General features: G+C 33.3%; 5 protein-coding genes across 6 annotated transcripts; 2 read left to right on the top strand and 3 right to left on the bottom strand.

Annotated features, from left to right (window-relative positions):
• Positions 1 to 18: 18 nt before the first annotated feature.
• Positions 19 to 874, bottom strand: LOC123709681 (coiled-coil domain-containing protein 86). Its single transcript, XM_045661176.1, has 3 exons — positions 683 to 874; positions 414 to 607; positions 19 to 346 (listed from the first exon to the last, which is right to left on the bottom strand). Exons 2-3 carry the CDS (start codon positions 599 to 601, stop codon positions 40 to 42), a joined length of 495 nt encoding a protein of 164 aa, XP_045517132.1. The 5' UTR covers positions 602 to 607; positions 683 to 874; the 3' UTR covers positions 19 to 39.
• A 441-nt stretch (positions 875 to 1,315) lies between these two features.
• On the top strand, positions 1,316 to 2,302 carry LOC123709680 (actin-related protein 2/3 complex subunit 3). The gene is made up of 4 exons (XM_045661175.1): positions 1,316 to 1,487; positions 1,555 to 1,731; positions 1,804 to 1,999; positions 2,071 to 2,302. Exons 1-4 carry the CDS (start codon positions 1,482 to 1,484, stop codon positions 2,226 to 2,228), a joined length of 537 nt encoding a protein of 178 aa, XP_045517131.1. The 5' UTR covers positions 1,316 to 1,481; the 3' UTR covers positions 2,229 to 2,302.
• Positions 2,303 to 2,443: 141 nt separating this feature from the next.
• Positions 2,444 to 4,936, bottom strand: LOC123709679 (short-chain specific acyl-CoA dehydrogenase, mitochondrial). The gene is made up of 5 exons (XM_045661174.1): positions 4,734 to 4,936; positions 4,270 to 4,647; positions 3,674 to 4,089; positions 3,271 to 3,513; positions 2,444 to 2,904 (listed from the first exon to the last, which is right to left on the bottom strand). Exons 1-5 carry the CDS (start codon positions 4,765 to 4,767, stop codon positions 2,761 to 2,763), a joined length of 1,215 nt encoding a protein of 404 aa, XP_045517130.1. The 5' UTR covers positions 4,768 to 4,936; the 3' UTR covers positions 2,444 to 2,760.
• Positions 4,937 to 6,632: 1,696 nt separating this feature from the next.
• On the top strand, positions 6,633 to 12,584 carry LOC123709294 (polymerase delta-interacting protein 2). 2 transcript variants are annotated; one of them, XM_045660505.1, is made up of 7 exons: positions 6,633 to 6,838; positions 6,926 to 7,205; positions 7,473 to 7,517; positions 8,416 to 8,593; positions 8,940 to 9,103; positions 9,183 to 9,388; positions 12,097 to 12,584. In XM_045660505.1, the coding sequence occupies exons 1-7, from the start codon at positions 6,750 to 6,752 to the stop codon at positions 12,212 to 12,214; spliced, it is 1,080 nt and encodes a 359-aa protein (XP_045516461.1). In that variant the 5' UTR covers positions 6,633 to 6,749; the 3' UTR covers positions 12,215 to 12,584. The 2 variants fall into 2 exon arrangements, with proteins under 2 accessions (XP_045516461.1, XP_045516462.1); XM_045660506.1 differs by lacking the exon at positions 7,473 to 7,517 and having other exon boundaries at positions 6,636 to 6,838.
• A 1,009-nt stretch (positions 12,585 to 13,593) lies between these two features.
• On the bottom strand, positions 13,594 to 18,689 carry LOC123709293 (5'-AMP-activated protein kinase catalytic subunit alpha-2). The gene is made up of 8 exons (XM_045660504.1): positions 18,608 to 18,689; positions 18,170 to 18,522; positions 17,732 to 18,037; positions 17,214 to 17,513; positions 16,900 to 17,095; positions 16,344 to 16,470; positions 15,286 to 15,405; positions 13,594 to 14,905 (listed from the first exon to the last, which is right to left on the bottom strand). Exons 2-8 carry the CDS (start codon positions 18,422 to 18,424, stop codon positions 14,656 to 14,658), a joined length of 1,554 nt encoding a protein of 517 aa, XP_045516460.1. The 5' UTR covers positions 18,425 to 18,522; positions 18,608 to 18,689; the 3' UTR covers positions 13,594 to 14,655.
• Between the last annotated feature and the right edge of the window lie 35 nt (positions 18,690 to 18,724).

Here is an 18,724-nt window from a genome sequence, read left to right as displayed (position 1 = left end):
ATGACAGCTAAAACTGAATATTGTAAACTCATAATTAATTTATTCAGATTTATTTGTTGCAACAGTTTTAGTTGTATCACGTTTCTCAATAAACCTAAGCTGTTTTTTCTTCATTCTCTTCAGTTTCTTTGTGTTTGAAATGACTTGAACAACTTCCGATTTTTTCTTATTTTCTAGTGTACGTCTTATATTCTCACGTCTTCGTTCTTTCTTGGCCTGTTCCTTTTCATTGACTTCTGCAATGATTTGCCTTGATAGCTCTTTAGTTTTTTGTAATTCTATTCTCAATGCTGTTTTCTTTTCAAAATTTAATCTGATTCCTTTAGTCTTCACTATTGTATTAAACCTGAATAAAAACATATGTATTTATATGCAACTTGGTAGTGCTAATTACAGACAGAGACTATAAATACCTTTCTTTTTTAGATTTCCAAAATCTACCAGATTTGGGAATACCGCGCATCACATTTTCTTCCTTTTTGTTAGAGGCTTCCTTTATGTTGTATTCTTTATTATTAGGTGTCTCTTCTTTGGCTCCTTGACTTTTAATATTATCCAAAATAGACAGAACCTTTGCCTCTGAATCAATTCCAGATGCCATAATTGTCTGAGATAAAACAAAACATTGGTATAGTAACTACAAAAGAGGCACTATAAGTCTCTTAATTACAAAAATCCTTACTTGTCTTGGTTATATTATAGTGATCAAGCAATGAATCGTTTTAACCCTTTAATTAAATAATATCAAATGCTTCGTTATAATATTTTTGTAGTTGCTTTAAATCATTAAAAATTACGAAATATCAATTAAAATATATGAACAAAACAACATATGCAAGCATGAAGCAACCTAAAAAAACTATAAAATCACAATTGACAATTGACAATTAGAATTTAGAACAGGGGCTTAAGACAACATCACTTTTCGACGTGAGCGGTGAGCCACTAACGCCATTGAAGTTGTTTGAAAATAATCACATGACAAAACGCGAGCTAATTTTTATATCATAGGTCACCCCCTTACAAATTCATGGCCATGGAGGCTGAGCCAACACGCCTCAACGTACAGTATATTGAAAAAGGCAAAAAGTATATTTATAAGAAAATTACAGTTCATGTCAACAGATGTGCTATTATGGTAGCCTAGATCCAAAAGGCGTGAAATGGGCTACAAAAAGTGACGCCATGCTAGTGCTACGAAAAGACACATTATTAACGCTCACGTTTTCTGCTAGTTAATGTATAGTCACAGATTAAATAGAGGTAAAGTAAACAACCATTAATGTCATTGTCATTGAAATGCTAGTGTCAATTGTCAAGAGGGCGTTAACGTTTTGTATAAGCACTAAGCAGAACCGAGATAATAAATAAAATTAAGAACTCTTCTCTCTTTTATATTCTCGTATAGCAATAGCTTTAATATTATCGTTAGTGAAAATAAACGTGGTCAGTTTCCTGCTACAGTTTAAATACAAGAAAATATGCCCGTAAGTAAACCGATATAAAATATGAATGCAGATGATTCATGTTATAAAGAACCATAATACATTGCAGGCATATCATTCCACTTTAACAGACTACACTCAGTCTGTCGGGAATTTAGCTCTCCTGCCGATTCGGACAACATTTCGCGGACCGGCTCCAATTAATCCAAAGATTGAATTAGATATTATTGATGAGGCGTTAAATTATTTTAAAGCCAATGTTTTCTTTCGTTTCTATGAGATAAAGGTAAGAAGTTACGACGTAAAAGAATTTTTTTTTTGCTTATTTGGTTATTAATAAACTTGTTTTTTATTACAGTCTGATTCTGATAGAGTACTCATTTACCTTACATTGTATATATCAGAATGTCTAAAGAAGCTCCAGAAATGTGCTAATAAGAACCAGGGACAGCAAGAAATGTACATGCTTGCAATATCTAAGTTTGATATTCCTGGAGAACTTGGATTCCCATTAAATTCTGTCTATGCCAAACCTTCTAGTCCTCAAGAAGCTGGTACATTAAGATTCTTTATTGCATTTAAATCATGGAATTTAAAATAGTACTTTAATTTATTTTTATTGCAGATTTAATGAGACAATATCTTCAGCAGTTGAGGCATGAAATTGGAGGTAGAGTTTGTGAGAAAGTTTTTGCTACTGAAGATGGAAAACCAAGCAAGTGGTGGCTATGTTTTGCTAAAAGGAAATTCATGGATAAATCTTTATCTGGGCCAGGCCAATGAAAACCTTAATTTCTTTAAAACCATATATTTTATGTATTTCATAATATTGATTAATTAATTAAATACACACATCATTGAATTGTTTTATTGTAATCATTAAGTAGTAAGAATAAAGTTTAAATTGGATTATTACTAATTATACATTTGATGAAGAAACCATCTAGGTATTGTATTTAATATTAATTATAAAATTGTTTTTATTATACTTAAAATTAAGTAACATGTTGGTTAACTATCTTTATAGTTTTTTATTGGCATACACAGCATAATAGAATTAAACTGGTGTTTTTTTTGTTTACTGATCCTATTTTGTCAATATGTTTGAACATTAATGATCATTGCCTTTATATGGTATTTGATATTATTTCTACTAAAGTTTTTATCACATTAAACTAAATGGCATGTTACAATTTTCAGTCATTCTTTTTCTAATCCTAATATTGTCATAATTTCAATAATATTACAATTTGATTAATTATAAAAAAAGGAGGAATATGTGTCAATACTAAGATGTAAATCCTTAATTCTAAGTTCATAAGCCATATTCTTTAACAACTTGCAAACCAATTACTAGTCTCTGTATTTCAGAGGTACCTTCATATATTTCTGTGATTCTTGCATCCCTGTAGTGTCTTTCAGCTGGCATGTCAGAGACATAGCCCATACCACCTAACACCTAAAAAAATTCACTTTTCTATGTATAATTTACAGTCATATCATATGCATATTACCCTACATTCATAAAGAAATTATATAGGTATTTCTATAAAATATGTATATCAAACTTCTAGTATTTAAACAGGAACTCTATTCATTTATAAGCAGTGGTTGGTAACACTACTAAAGATAACATACAGGTATAATCCAAAATCATGAGTAGCACAGAAGTTGCAGTTTTGCTTAGTAAAAAATACATGTAAGAATTTTTTTCCACTGACAAACTAGCTAAGTTTGTGAAGACTAAAACATATATGTAACTTGTTTAGGCTAATTGTATTTGACTGACTAGGAAATTCAGTCAAAGAACTGTATCTGTATTTACCTGTATACATTGATGTGATGCAAAAGTAGCAACTTCAGATGCTGCCAGTTTTGCCATAGCTGCTTCCTTAGTAAATGGTTGTTTGTTATCCTTCAACCAAGCCGCTCTCCAAGTAAGTAATCTGGCTGACTCCAATTTAACAGCAATGTCAGCTATTTTATTTTGTATAGCTTGCAGCTTTATTATAGGTTTGCCAAAAGCTATTCTCTTTGATGCATAGTCTACTGCTACATCCAATGAGGCCTAAGAAAATTAATACAATACATATATAATATTAATATTGAATCAATTAATTACTACACCTTAAATAACAAATATTAGTATTGAACCTATAATTACCTATTCAAGGTATAGAATTAATTATGTTTAATAAAAGAATCAAATTATAATATTGGCAATATACCTGTGCTATCCCTAAAGCTTGAGAAGCAATACCGATTCTCCCAGCATCGAGTGTCATCATTGCTATTTTAAAGCCCATTCCTGGCTGACCCAAGATACTCTCTTTAGGAATTGAACAATCCTCAAATATTAATGAGCATGTTGATGAACCTCTAATACCTAGTTTATCCTCTTTCTTACCAAGCTCTAAACCCTTTATTGGCTTGGGAACAATAAAAGCTGATATACCCTTGTGTTTCATACTTTTATCAGTTGTTGCAAATATAACAGCAGCCTTACTTTCATAACCATTAGTTATCCAACACTTAGTGCCATTGATGACCCATTTGTCTCCAGCATCTTTAGCTGTAGTTGATGCTGCACCAGCATCTGAACCATTACCTGGTTCTGACAATGCAAAACAACCAACACTATCTCCTGTAATTATGTACATGTTATTTAAGATATATGATAATAGAATAAGAATCATATTACCAATTTAGCTATTTGGAAGATAAGAAAAATATATTAAAAAAATTTTTTATAATAAATAAAAAAATATCTAATCAGTAACTAAAAGAAAGTGAAGTTTTAATTAAAAAATTACATTTAACAAACCCATACAAAAAGGTGTCACAAATTCTGCTTTCTGTTGGTCTGTTCCACAGTACAGCAACGGCCCAAGATAGAGAGAGTTATTCACTGACATAATAACACCAGCTGAGGCACAGCCTCGCGATATCTCTTCCAGGGCAATAGCATATGCAAGATAATCAAGACCAGATCCGCCTAGCTCTTCAGGTGTTGCAATGGCCATGAGGCCAAGCTCACCCATTTTGTTTATAGCCTCCTCGGGGTACAAGTGTTCTCTATCGTATTTAGCGGCGTTTGGTTTCAACTCTTGTTCAGCAAAATCTCTACATGTTTTGAATAACATTTGATATGTATCTGGTAGCGCTGATAGGGAAGCAATTGACCTCTTGGGGAAAACTCGCCCTAGTTTACGAAATAAATAATTTATGATTAAATAAACATTAATATAAATAAAAGAAAATATATTTAAAAAAGTTAGAGGCACGTACTGTTTGCTATGGATTTTAATAATATCCGTATCATTTTTCCTACTCTTACGTGAAGTTAATCTTTGCAATAAGAAGTAATGGACCGCTATGCTAAAAAACTGATGATATAAAATAACTCATAGGCTAACTAAAACGTACTTTAAAAATAAAGTTTGTTAAGGTTTTTACCATAGATACATTTTACTTTGTACTTTACACTTAGGACTTTGTACCCAGTTTACTCTATGGTTTTTTTTAACACTATACTCGCTTAAAATATTCTGTCTGTAAATAAAAACTTATATTATTATAACATATTACATAATCCATGATATTTGTCACGGTTTGTTAGGCATGCGTATATACCTAGGCCACGACTACGTAAATATGTAATTTAAGAAAGAAGACTTAGCTTTATCTGAATCTTTTTTTTAATATAATGGCAATAGTTTTAACTTTATAGTTTATGCCAATTTCAAGTAAAAGTTTGGGAAACTAAACGCGAGAAAAAATAAACAAAGACATGAAAAGGAAACAAAGCTAGCTGGTAGTTAAAAGCAAAATGTGTACATAAACATATTACATCTTAATATTATTGAGTATGAAAAAATATATTACATTATAATACAATAAAGGATAAAGCAAAAGGCAGGAGATTTTAATCGGAAACGGAACATACGTAGTCATTGTAAGGAATACAGAAAGGAGATGCGGTCATATTGGGAACAAGAAAAGAAAATATGGTCGAGGTCACCAATATCTTCTCCACACTCACAAACTATCAACAATACAAAGCCTTGCTAAATGATGAGGTGTACATACATGTCCTAAACGCATTCTGGAAATGTTAGGAACGACAATTTTAGAATTTTTTAATCTCATAGAACCATGGTTTACTGGGGATCCTGGGTTAAATTTCAGCATAATGTTTGCCTTTGAACTTGCAGCTTCTCAACCAAACATTTTGCTTTTGGGAAGAGCAGCTATATCATGTATGGGACTATGTCTCCATCCTTAATAGCTTCTTTGGCAAGCTCATCAGCTTTTTCGTTTCCTTTAATACCACAGTGACTTGGAATCCATGCAAATATAATGTTGTAATTTGTTTGAGAACATATTAAAAGCTTATCACGTATTTAGCAAATAATAAGATAACAAAGTTTCATTTGGAAAGGAATTTTTTTAATAGTTTGTAGTGCACTTTTTGAGTCTGAAAATAAGATTGTACTTTTAGATTTTAATAAAATAACTAGTTCTAAAGCTTTCAAATAGCAAAACACTCTCCAGTAAAAACTGAGGATTCAGTAGGAGTTTTAATCTTTTGTATTATTCTATATTGCCAATGAACTAGACCAACTCCAACACAATCATCAACAGAGATTTTTGAGGCATCTGTAAAAATATAATCCCAACTATTCCAATTTTGTTCCTCAACATGAAACGAATATTTGTCTGCAGAATATCTTGCTTATTGCCGCCTATATCATATCTTATATCCAGATCGAGAATTAAATTGTGTCATAAATATGGGTAATGATGGAGATCTAAGAATGCGGCAGTGAATTGTTAAAAATTTACGAAAGCTTATTATTAGACATGGTAATAATTTGTCTCGCCAGTAACGGGACGTATGAATAATATTGTTCAATTCATGCAGCTTTCTATGTAAAGGATGGTTAAAAAACTGCGTAGATTTGAACAAGAATCGATCATTTAGAAATTGCCTTCTTAATATTAAAGGAGGATCGCAGCATTTTACTTGTAAAGCATTGGTTGGGCTAGATTTCATCACTCCAACTATAGTTAACTCAAAAAAGATGTAACGGTGAGACGTAGATATAAATCACTTATGTCCTTATCTATTAAGTAAGTCGAACATGCTGCTTACTACCTGTGATACAGCGACTGATAATTGTCAAACGCCGTCTGTCAATTATCTGAACACCTATGTCAAGGCGAGAAAATCTGTGAAAACTTGAAAAGTAAAAACAACTACCCAAGGAAACCACCAAAAACATTAGTGTTTACAATGATAAAATGGAGATATTGCTAAGATTTTTACCAACAAATCCGTTAAGGTTAACAGCCTCGAGATTGATATTAACCCACGTAGCAAACTATACCAGGCAAGTATATGGAATGTTATATCATGAATTATTAACGATGTTGTAAAAGTTTAACCTCTAAAAAAATATATTCGTCGTAATTTTTAGATTAGCTGAAGTAGGAAAATTAGAAGCTCCTAAAACAAGCGGAAAATATGAAACTGGTCAGCTAATTCTGCATAAAGTATTTGGATATAGGGGAGTTATTTTATTTCCATGGCTAGCAAGAGTATACGATAGAGATGCAATAAATAAAAAGGAAACTGGAGATTCTTCTGGTGCTACTGACACTTCTGGAGATAATTTATCAAACGTTGGAAAGGAAGTTAAAGGACGAACTCATACTTTTTACCAGGTTCTAATTGATACAAGAGATGCTCCTTACATAGTAAGTATCAAACAATATTTGTAGTTTTATATGTGAAAAAATCTACAAATTAGTGAGATGCAAGTGAAATTTTGGAACAAAAAAAATATATTTATCTACACATATTATGTATATTGTTTCATATTACATATTAATATTTTTTTAAACTTATTTATTTATCAAGATACTTAGTGAATGAACTTAATGAATAATAATTTTAGTAAAATTTCCATAAATTAGACAAATATAATTGGTTAAAGAATACTAAATGAACTCAATTTATTTTTGACTGTGCAAACTACATTCGACATGCGACCTGAATGGAAGAAGAAGGTATTACTTAATTACGTATCTATTATCTTTGTGTGGTAATGTAACATATTAACTTAGTAATAGCTTCTTATTACATTTCTTGAATAGTGAAATAAATCCATAATTTAAAATTATTAACAAAGTCACTAATCATTAATTTCACACCACACACATTAAATATTAAGTATTTATTTTTAGTTGTGCCTATAATGCATTTCTCTTAAAAAGTATATCAGTTTTATTGATAATGTTATTGATTATAGATAATGTTCTTTGCCTTTTAGTCAATACTAAATTACTTTTACTTATGTGTTCAAAAAGCTACTGAGGTCCATTTAAGCATGGCATAAATTTTTTTTGGTTATATACAGTGTAAACTCTATATAATGTATGTTTATATTTTACAGCCTGTATTTAAGCCTAAAATATATAAGAAACATTTTAAGAAATTTATTATTATTAATACATTGTAATATTTTTATTAACTGATATCATATATTTAAAACAAAAATCATCATTTCCATTCAACAACATCTATAACCACAGAATATGTGCATTCCGTTCAGTATTTCAGTGATAGAGTTGACACCACATATTATATAAACTAAAATGTGAGAATTCCCAATCATGTCTATTTTTTCATAGACATGACACACAATAAAACTTTCCTACTTTTTCTTAAAATATATATTTTATTATCTATTTAGTATTTACTTTCAAACTTTTGCTGTAGCAAAACCATGATCTGTTTTTTTATTTTATATAATAAAACAAAAAATATCAAATATAAAAAAGAAATCAGGAAGTAATAAATTAAATAAGTACTAATGTTTAGAATTTGTCTAAAGTATTAAAAACTATAAAACCTCACACAATCTTATCCATTTTTGCATTAGTGTGCATTTCAATTATTTTTCAGAGAGCTCAAACTGAAGCAGTTACATTTCTTGGAAACCAAGAGTCCAGTCGCAGCTTGTATGCAATACCTGGTTTAGATTATGTGGCACATGATGATATAATACCATATGCATCAGTTGAACGGGTGCCCTTGCAACATGAGCTGTTTGACAAGTTTCTGATGCATAATCCTGATAAAGGTTAGATTGGATGTTGCTTTGTTAAGTTTGCTAAATAAGGCACTCATAATCAAGGCTTTATAATGAGAATGGTTAACTATAATTAGGTAAAGGTTATAAATAGGTATTACTATAGTGTCTGGCACATAGATTCATCAGAGGCCAAAAGACTCTACTTGCAACCCAATATTAATTATAACATGACTATGACTGGATTAAATTGTAGAGATATAATAAATAGTAACCTTTAAAAGAATATATATACACACTATATTATGGACAACTATGATGAGGTTTTGTATAAAAAATGTTTTTATCAGCTAAATTTATCGCAATTTTTGTTCATAACTTTTAACTTTAACTTTAGATCCTCCCTTCATTGCTCAAGAGACACTTCGAGCCTGGCAAAAGAAAAACCATCCATGGTTAGAGTTAAGTGATGTCCATCGTGAAACAACTGAAGGTGTGCGAGTGACAGTTATACCATTCTATATGGGTAGCCGAGAATCACAAAACTCAGCAGTTTACTGGGTAATATGTGTTTTTTTTTAAATATTATGAGTGCAAATTATATCATATTACTTATATATTCTAAACCACGATTTTACAGTGGCGTTATTGCATTCGCCTCGAGAATCTTGGATCTCAAGCAGTACAGTTGCGAGAGCGACACTGGCGTATATTTTCACTCAGTGGCACACTTGAAACAGTACGTGGACGAGGCGTGGTGGGCCAAGAGCCTTTGTTGGCTCGCCACGCACCAGCCTTCCAGTACAGCAGTCATGTTAGCCTTCAGGCACCTAGCGGCCATATGTGGTAAGTTTTAAAAAAGTTTATCAATAAAAATCTGTACAAAATTATTTTATCTTAACGATCACATTTCTATATTTACGCTATAAAATGTATTATTTCTTAAGTTAATTTGAAAGTTTTAAGGATAAAATTATTATATTTTATAACTAGCAACCCTTCCTGTCTTCGTACGAGCATCCACGTACATTGTGACATCGTACATTGTGACACGTAAACCTTGAAATTATAAATTTTGCTTAAATTTTTTTAAGGTTTAAGCATATAATTTTCCACATTATAAAGGTGTCTCAGTGTTCGGTTGGTGACGAGGGCGGATTAATCGCTATATCGCAGTGGTCTGACGCGAAATCCGCCATTTAAGTGACGCCCCTAGAATTCAGTTAATTAATTCGTAGATAGAAAAGGTCAGAGCGACAGGATGTTTACTGAATCATTTAATTCGCCCGCGAAATAGACCGGTCGCGGAGCTTCACGACGATCAGTTAGAAAACATGAACTTGAGCCTTCCACCGTTCAAATCTTCAACGAATTTTGGACTTAGACTTAAGATTACATACTTATAAGATCTAAATGGTCGAAAACAATCAACAAAGAAGACTACAAGCAACGAAAAATTTACTGTCAGAACATGTTAGAGATATTTTCAAACGAAATTGGGATGGACAATGTTTATTTTAGTGCCGAATCACACTTTCATCTGGAAGGGTGGGTACGTCTATGGCATTTCTAAGCAATCCAAAACAAAAACATCAGAAAGCATTACACAGCCCTAAAGCTACTATATGTATGTATGGTGTATGGTGGCAATATCGGCGACGAAAATCATTCGGCCATTTTTCTTCGAGAATGACCGAAGTGCAAGGGTTACATGATTTTTTTTGTACCACAGCTGCAAGCAGAGATTATATTAACAAGACAGGTGAATGGTTTTAGCGAGATGGGGCCACAGATCACACAGATAGGGTCTCCATGACACACTAAAAGCGTTGTTTCCGGGAAAATCATAAATCATCTTTAGAGACATATTTTTATTCGCTTTGTATATATAGTGGCCACCCATATCTCTTAACCCCAGCTGACTTTTTTATGGGGTTATCTTAAAAGCTCCTGCTTATGATACCCCTCTTACAAATTTTGAGCAGTTGAAGACTTAAATAACGACAGAAGTGAGAGCCATATCAGTTGACGTCCTGTGGCGTGGCGTGCCTCTACAAATTCGCTAGTCCGCTTTGAAGAGTGCAATTCAAATTACAAATAAAATTAGTTTTTTCTTATAAAAATTTAAAGTTAAAAATCGCCGCTGAGACACCCTATATATTGGTGAATAGGTACCGTAATAGATGCCGTGAAGTTAGTAGCTAAGAGTTTATCGGGAACTAAAGACGACAGGAAAGAGACACATGTTTTTTTAAAATATAATATGAAAGTTAAACGTATGTTGTCATAAAGGTTTTTGTACGCTTTATCAAGTTCTACAACTTTTCTCAATCTTATATATCTCATGGATAAGGCAAGGTGGTAAGAAATGTTTTCGTTCGACCGTTTTTCCACCGACTTACTTTGCAAAGTACCTTAAAAAGTCGTTTTAATATAATGTGTGGCTGCACGTTGCAGCCAAGTAATTGGCTTTCAGATCCAGGCATTACATCCCGTATAATATTAGTACAGAAAAATAATAATTTAACACATATGTAATTGGAGATTCTGCAGTTACAGATTTAAAATTGAAAAGCGAAATTTCCAATTCAAATATATTGTTTTTGAAGCCGTGTTCATTTCAAATTGAGTTATTTGTTTTTGTAGTAGTTTTTGGCGCCATAGATGAACTAAAAATTTGGTCAATTTTCTAATATACAAATGAGTTTTTATTTGGAAACAACGCTGCGCGAACAACACGATACATTAACGACGTCCGCTTGGTCCATTATTGGTTCAATCGATATAAATCTGGAAATGTTGAGATTAAGATCCAGCTTCTCAGTCTGCTGGTAACTATTGTTGACATCGACGAATTGAAGGCGAGTGTGCGGATCCAATTTAATCCACAGCTGAGATTGCTGTCGGGCTTGGAGTTAGTGTCAAACAATTTGAAGCACGTCAAATCAGAAGAGCGCGCATTACTCGTCGGAACATGCACTGAATAGGCGTAGTAGAGGGAATTATAAAGCGAATTGTCGTCTCAGTAGGCGGAACCGGGTGCCGCACCTAATTAATGCGTAAAAATTACTCCCAGGAAGATGATCGTGACTGTCTGATGGACCAGTGCGGGACTTTGACTTACAGCTCCTTACCGAATGGCACAACAGTGATGGCAGACGGCCATGAATTGCAAACAATGATGAAGAAGCTCGCACTTCAACAACCAAGACTGGTCGATCGCTCTTTCTCATTACTTCTCCACGACAACGCGCGTGCTCTCACTTCACGACAAACCATCGCAAGGCAGTGGCCAACCGTACTCACTGGAACTTGCCCCAAAAGATTCATATTTTTAAAAAAAATGGGAGAAATTCGACACAAGGCAGTATCAAAACGCTTTCGCTGACTGTGTCGCCTTCCATCCTGCACTTCATCAGTTAAGGCATAAACTATAATTTGGGTCACTTTAGGTAATCACACCAAAATTTTTATACAAATCTTATCATAGTTAGATACCTACTTACTTTACTTGTTACTATTAATATATTGTTTTAATTTGCCATCTTTTTCAGGGGAACATTTAGAATGGAGCGCGAGGATGGTTATACGTTTGACTGCCGCATCCCGCCCTTTTCGCTCGAGAGTAAACCAGACGAAAGTGGTCCCGTGGCGCCCTCTACACCCCCCTGAACACGCTACTAGCACAGATTATGTTTCCACACATGTATTTTATCGAAAAGAAATTTGAAAAATGCCACCTTCATAAATTTTATTGACAACTCTACACTTTGGTTACCATGGAGTTTGGTGTAAAATACAAATGTGTGGAATTTGGAACGGCCCGAAAAAAACATGACATACCAAATTTAAATCATTTTACATTCTAGCTAGGTCATCGAAATTGTAATTTTTTTTTCTTCATCTAAGTCATTATTTTTACCATTTCATACTATTGAATTATTTATTTTTTCGAGGGTAGACTGTCGATTGTCATCGTAGGCTCAATTAAACTTCTTAGTTATAATACATTCTAGATCTAATAAATTACAGTATTCTGTTATTATGTGTTATTTATCTTTTAAAAATATAACCCGTTTCGCATACACAAAAGTATTTGAAATAATATTGTATTTTGATATTTCTGGTAAAAAGTTTGTGAGCGTCAAGCCGGTTGAGGACCGAAAACTAAGTTATGCCAAGCAAGCTAGGCTTAGTTAAGCTAGAAATAAATAGCGTGCACACCAACAGATAAGCCAAAAAAGCTCAGTCAGTGTTGCGTAGTTCAATTCGACGGACGTATGCTCGCTATGAATATAATTGATGAAGAAAGTTCCGTAGCTGAATACGTTACACATAGAAAAAGAAGATTAATACTGACTTATTATTATTTAAGAAAAAGACGTTCCAGATCTTGGATATGTCAACACATTCAATCTCGGCACACAAGTGGAGAGTTTAGAACTTAATTTAAGTTGTGATAGTCCTTTTATTGTATGTGCCATAGTATAGGAGATTGTTTAACAGTTTCAATAAATTGCTCCATAATCGCTACTAAGCAATCGTGCGTACAACAAAGAACACTGGACAGTACTGGCGAAGGATGTGCAAAGGGTGTGCGGGAGGGGGTTAGCTTAGCTCGTGTAGCTGCGCATCGGCATACACAACTAACTTAGCTTAGCTCTTGGTCCGCAACCCATATCAGAACGGACAGTCACTTGTCGTGTAGAGTACAATAGGATAGGTGACCAGCTATTCAGACGTCAGAATGGGCACTAAATTGTTTATGGTTCTCCCAAGATACTGCAAATGTCTATTGTGTAATTGGGAAGTGATTTTTAAACTACATTTTATCGTCTACACGACTAGTGACCGTCCATTCTGACGTCTGAATGGCTGGCTGACTCAAAAGTTTGAGGTGTGTTTAGAGTTTACTTTATGATCCTATAAATTTATTCCTTTATTTTGTTAAATATAATTAAAATGTCGGAGTGATTCACCCAAAAAGCCCTTACAACTTGAGATTTGCATCGACATTATCCCAACAGTCTACAGAAAATGACAAATAAAAATAACAATCGGAAATTTGAAATGTATTGGCAATTAACGAGCAATCACAATCGCTATCACTACATAATTACAATACGCAAAACTAATAAATTACCCATCTTAAATATAGCATTATTCTACTAAAGAAAGATGTGTCGGTCTACCGAACTGGCAGATTTATATATTGAGATTTTTGCAAGCTAATTCCATTTCCTACAATCTAATCAAGGCACTTCTAGTTTCTTTGGTAAAGTGTACGGAACCTGTGCATAAAATAAACTGACAAATAAATAAGTTAAAATACACAATGTACAGCAAATAGTATATAGAAAATTATTATGTAAGTCGATTTTACTATTATTGCACGCGACTTTTTTCCTATACACGATTTTAATACCAATTTTAGAAGCTAAATCACAAACGTAATCTAAAACCGTAACCTACATCTAAATAGGTAACTTTTCAGAAGATTAGGATAATGTTATTTAGAAATATTAAGGCAAAAAGAAATCTAAGTATTTGTACGTATAAGTATCGGCTTTATCTAACTCTGATGAACAAGTAACAATATACATAAAAAATGTCTACGAAATGTAAATTTCGACAAAAAGATTAAATTTTCGAAACGCAATATTTGGAGTATATTCGGGTATGTGTAACTTATAAGCCGGTTTTTTAAAGAAACGAATCTATGTTAGCACTGATTCAACAACATTAATCAGCCTTGTATTCTAAAAATGTATCACAATGTGTTGATTGCTGTCAAGTTGTCAAAATACAACAAAGTTTTGAGAATAAATTGGAATGCAGGCCTTGAGATTTGTTTCTTTATGGAACCTTTTTAAGTTAAAACCTATCAAAAATATACTTAGTAATATATATATATAACTTGAATATTTAGAATAAGGGACTATTGACAGGTGGATTGGACATAATTTTTTTAAATTAATTAATTACATGACCATGGATAAAGGTCCTTTAGTCAGAATAATAGAGTACAAATTTGACTTAACATAACAAACTAAAATCATTAACTGTACATCAGAATTAGGATTGCCATTAAACTGTGTTAGCGTTGCCAGCATCTACCGGGCTAATTGTATAATCAGGGCCGCGCACATTTCAAAGAACTCCATTGTGTGATGACCCTGGGGTGCTGTTGGGATAACTGGAGTTACTGGAGTCTGAGAAAGGGGCGAAGCGCCCTCTTCATCGGTCTCTTCCCGTTCCCCTGAGAGGGACTTAAAGTCAAGGAGGTAAGACTTGTAGTCCACTTGGTATAATTGTAGCGACATCTTTACGTATGTTTGCGTCAACTTGTTGAGTGTTCGAACCCTGAAATTGAATTTTTAGAAACTATTGACTTAGACAAAACTCAGCAAAGGTTTAACATCATGAACCTCTTTATTAGGTAGGAATTGAAACTTTTTATAAAATTAGAACAATCCCCAATAATTATTTACTATGCTTGAAAACGTAATGCACTTTCGAAAATTCCTACAAAAAATTAATACGTTAATGCACTATTATTTTTGAGAGCTTTGCTTACTTTTGCTGATAAAGGGGGGTGGTTGTCGTAATACTTGCGGCCCCTTACTTATGGTGCCCTTATAATCAATGTAGTTTTAGAACGTAAAAAATCATGAAAAAGACGAAACAGTTTTTTTTGGTAACTGCTTTAATGTATTATAAACAAAGGATAAAGTTTACTATACCTGACATGATAGGGGTTAATGACTTTCCACTCATAGTCCAGAGCTTTCATAGCGCGGAACACTTCTAACATTATATCGTTGGGCTTACTCTGAGACCGGATACCAAGGTGCCACTTAGCTCTGAAATCAAGATTTAGGTAATTACGTAAAGGCATAAGCGATTTATTATACGGAGCTAAGAAATACCGAAATGTCCGATGTAAAAGCTGGGTTTCATCATCGGGCGTCGAGGCAGAATACGAAATTCCACTCGTATCTCCCTATGTGGGTTCTTTAAGAGAGTACCAAATCCTAAAAGGCCTTGGAGTGTGAATGTCAGATTAAGTAATAATGTCGGTCAAGGACACTCACATTGCCAGAGACGCAATCGCAAAATGGCGAATATGTTAACGGCTTCTAAAAAACGGGTACTCTCCACCCCCTATCTTGAAACCTTTTTTTAACTGGGGATAATGATAGCGATCCTCCCTTCAAAATTGTGTTTTTTTTTCAATACCGATGTAGTATTATTACTACTACTACGATGTAGTATTGTGTGAGAACCTGGGCAGCGGCTATGCGTACTAATATAATTCTTATTAGCTTTGCTATAATTGTTATTTACCACACTTACAATTATTTGATATTAAATATCATGATTAATGTCGAAATGTAATGACGTAAGAGTGTTGCCAACAATAAAAAGGTAATTTAGCACTGCAGCAACCTCAATTCCCACAACGGGCAGACTCTACTATAGCATATCCGTTCGTGATCATTTCTTATTAGAAACGTGGCTATTGCCAAGTAGGTGATGACCTACTGTTTCCTCGCGATGTTTTGCTTCACCGTACGAGCGAATGTTAAATGCGCTCTTAGAAAGTCCATTAGTTGCACAGCCGGGGATCGAACTTACGACCTCAAGAATGAGAGTCACACGCTGAAGGCACTAGGCTAACACGGCTCTTTGTATTAATTTACTATAGGGGGTATCAATAGCAAGAAAGCTTTTTCTGCAGCTGTAATAATAATTAAAAACAGGACAACGGACAGGAATAACGGATAATAAATCGATTTACCGTTTAACGGGGGTCCCTCGTTGCTTATCAGCCGCCGGTTGTGCAGCGGGCGAGGATTTGTCTCTGAGAGGTGCAATACGTTCCGGGTGGGGACGATGTGTGTCAATGGCCGTTGGCGGGGAACTGTCTAAATTAACATTTTTAATCGAAGACATTATTAACGTAACTGCACCGGTCTGTAAGCGTGGATGCGTTTTGACAGCAATCCTGGAGGGTTGGAAAGCCTCAATCTAACCGAATAAATAATTACGTCGTTTAACGACAACACTAAATTTAATATGACATAGGAATTAATGGATAAGCCTGTTAAGCTATGTGGAGATGTGACTTCTGCTTGAACTAGAGTTTTGTGTATTTGTTTATAACACACACACATATCACTCAAATATTTACTGATAACATCATCATACATGAAGCAAATTTTAAACGCATGGTTTAAGTACACATACTAGACCCCTCTTCAAGTATTTTAAATGTTTTTTTGTATTACATAGTTAAAGCACATGAAAACACAAGTTTAGATAGTAAACTGTGTTAATATTTTTTTTACACTTACTTGCAATATAAAAGTCTTTGACCTCAGCCCGAGCTGCTTCATCAGCCATTCTCTTGTTGTCAATGATAAGATGATATGCAATTGCGAGTTGATCGTGGGGATCACCAGATAGTAAAGAACTATGAACTTCTTGCTCACGGACACTAAATTTCTCACAAACTTCAGCTATGGCCTCTGTATCTATTACTCCACTGTCCTGAATCATAAAACAATATAATATGAAAAAATTTGAAAACCTGATAAAAATTTAGAATTACTTATTTGAAATAAAATATATAAACACTTCAAATTGTTAAAATTACATAGAACATTACCTGTTCCACTGGAGATGGAAAGAGATAATCTGGAAGATCCTTTTGGAACCAATCATGTTTTTTAACATCTTCAATTGTGGCCCTTTTCATTGGATCAACTTGCATCATATTGCACAACAGACTTACAACACTTTTATTTAAATATTCTGGTATGGGAAATATTCCAGATTTTATCTTCCTAAACAATGTCGGGACATGTTCATCATCAAAGGGTAATGTCCCACAGAGTAATGCATAGAGAATGACTCCACATGACCAAACATCCACTTCTGGACCAGCATATAATTTTCCTGATATAACCTGAAATTACATTTATTATTTATTTAGCTAATCTGTCTTGTTTTAGCTAATATTCAGTCTACAACATTATATGGACCATGTTTTAATGATTGAAATTAAAAATGTGGACACTGCTTAATTGGCTCTATATTAATTTTTATTTTTAAAACCAAAAAAAAGAAAAGAAGTCAAGCTTCTACAATTTGAATAGATAGTTATATATTTAAAAAAAGTTATACCTCAGGTGCAGCATAGTTTGGAGACCCACATGATGTTCTTAAAAATTCTCCATCCATCATCATGTTGGACAGCCCAAAGTCAGCTATTTTCACATGCATATTGTGATCTAATAAAAGATTCTCAGGTTTAAGATCTCTATGAACTATCATGTGTCTATGACAGTAGTCAACACCTGATATGATTTGCTGGAAGAATCTTCTAGCTTCATGCTCTTGCAACTTTCCCCTCTTTACTATATAATCAAATAATTCTCCCCCTGACACATATTCCATAATCATAAAAATATCAGTTGGAGTAGATATCACCTGTAATAATTGTTTAAAAAATCTTAATACATTTAATTTTAATCAAATACCAATAACATTACATTTCAGTTACCAGACCTTGAGTGTCTGCTTTTCTTTGTATAGTTAAATCATAATATTGTGCACACTTACTTGGTACAGTTTAATAATATGAGGATGTCTGAATAGTTTTAGGTTTTGTATTTCTCGTCTGATCTTTCCAACAACATCTAGAGACTTGATTTTCTGCCTATTAAGTATTTTCACAGCCACTTTGTGCTTTGTTAATTGATGTTCACCAATCTTTACTTTTCCAAAGGTTCCAACACCGAGAGTTGCTCCTAATGTATAGTGCCCTATCTTAACTATGGGCTGAGCTCCACTAGCGACTACAGGTTTGTCCGACATGTTTTTGAACAATAAAAATTAAATAATACTGATGAAAATAATATTTTTTACGTCACAATTAAAATCACATCGCTTGTATTAAAGCCTGAAAATATCACCTGTAAAGCAAATAAATGTTTTACGTTTACGTAAAATCAATTCGAAAAACTAATTTAAGAATAATTATTACTAAATAATATAAACCTTTTCTCATTTGTACGTTTCTCATTTTGTTTTTATGTTCAGTTTAATTTAATGTAGTAATCTTGTAAATTGTCAGTAGTCATCTGTCAAGTACTTTAAAAAAGGGGAAAAGGTTAT

The sequence above is a fragment of the Pieris brassicae genome, chromosome 5 (assembly GCF_905147105.1).
Source record: "Pieris brassicae chromosome 5, ilPieBrab1.1, whole genome shotgun sequence".
NCBI lineage: Eukaryota > Metazoa > Arthropoda > Insecta > Lepidoptera > Pieridae > Pieris > Pieris brassicae.
The sequence above is the reverse complement of the archived record's forward strand: the minus strand, read 5'-3'. Positions and strand labels throughout refer to the sequence as shown.

Excerpts from the sequence above, each read along its gene's own strand:
- LOC123709293 (XM_045660504.1), bottom strand. The coding sequence starts at position 18,424 with ATGTCGGACAAACCTGTAGTCGCTAGTGGAGCTCAGCCCATAGTTAAG. Across the intron at positions 16,471-16,899 it reads CAAAGACTTTTATATTGCAA|ACAGTTCCCCGCCAACGGCC; the intron begins GTAAGTGTAAAA and ends ATGTTAATTTAG. Across the intron at positions 15,406-16,343 it reads CGAGGGACCCCCGTTAAACG|AGCTAAGTGGCACCTTGGTA; the intron begins GTAAATCGATTT and ends TCTTGATTTCAG.
- LOC123709680 (XM_045661175.1), top strand. Across the intron at positions 1,732-1,803 it reads TTCGTTTCTATGAGATAAAG|TCTGATTCTGATAGAGTACT; the intron begins GTAAGAAGTTAC and ends TTTTTATTACAG. Across the intron at positions 2,000-2,070 it reads TTCTAGTCCTCAAGAAGCTG|ATTTAATGAGACAATATCTT; the intron begins GTACATTAAGAT and ends TTTTTATTGCAG.
- LOC123709679 (XM_045661174.1), bottom strand. The coding sequence starts at position 4,767 with ATGATACGGATATTATTAAAATCCATAGCAAACA. Across the intron at positions 4,648-4,733 it reads ATTAAAATCCATAGCAAACA|GGCGAGTTTTCCCCAAGAGG; the intron begins GTACGTGCCTCT and ends TTCGTAAACTAG. Across the intron at positions 2,905-3,270 it reads CATCACATCAATGTATACAG|GTGTTAGGTGGTATGGGCTA; the intron begins GTAAATACAGAT and ends GAATTTTTTTAG.
- LOC123709681 (XM_045661176.1), bottom strand. The coding sequence starts at position 601 with ATGGCATCTGGAATTGATTCAGAGGCAAAGGTTCTGTCTATTTTGGAT. Across the intron at positions 347-413 it reads TGGAAATCTAAAAAAGAAAG|GTTTAATACAATAGTGAAGA; the intron begins GTATTTATAGTC and ends GTTTTTATTCAG.
- LOC123709294 (XM_045660505.1), top strand. The coding sequence starts at position 6,750 with ATGGAGATATTGCTAAGATTTTTACCAACAAATCCGTTAAGGTTAACA. Across the intron at positions 8,594-8,939 it reads GATGCATAATCCTGATAAAG|ATCCTCCCTTCATTGCTCAA; the intron begins GTTAGATTGGAT and ends CTTTAACTTTAG. Across the intron at positions 9,104-9,182 it reads AAAACTCAGCAGTTTACTGG|TGGCGTTATTGCATTCGCCT; the intron begins GTAATATGTGTT and ends ACGATTTTACAG.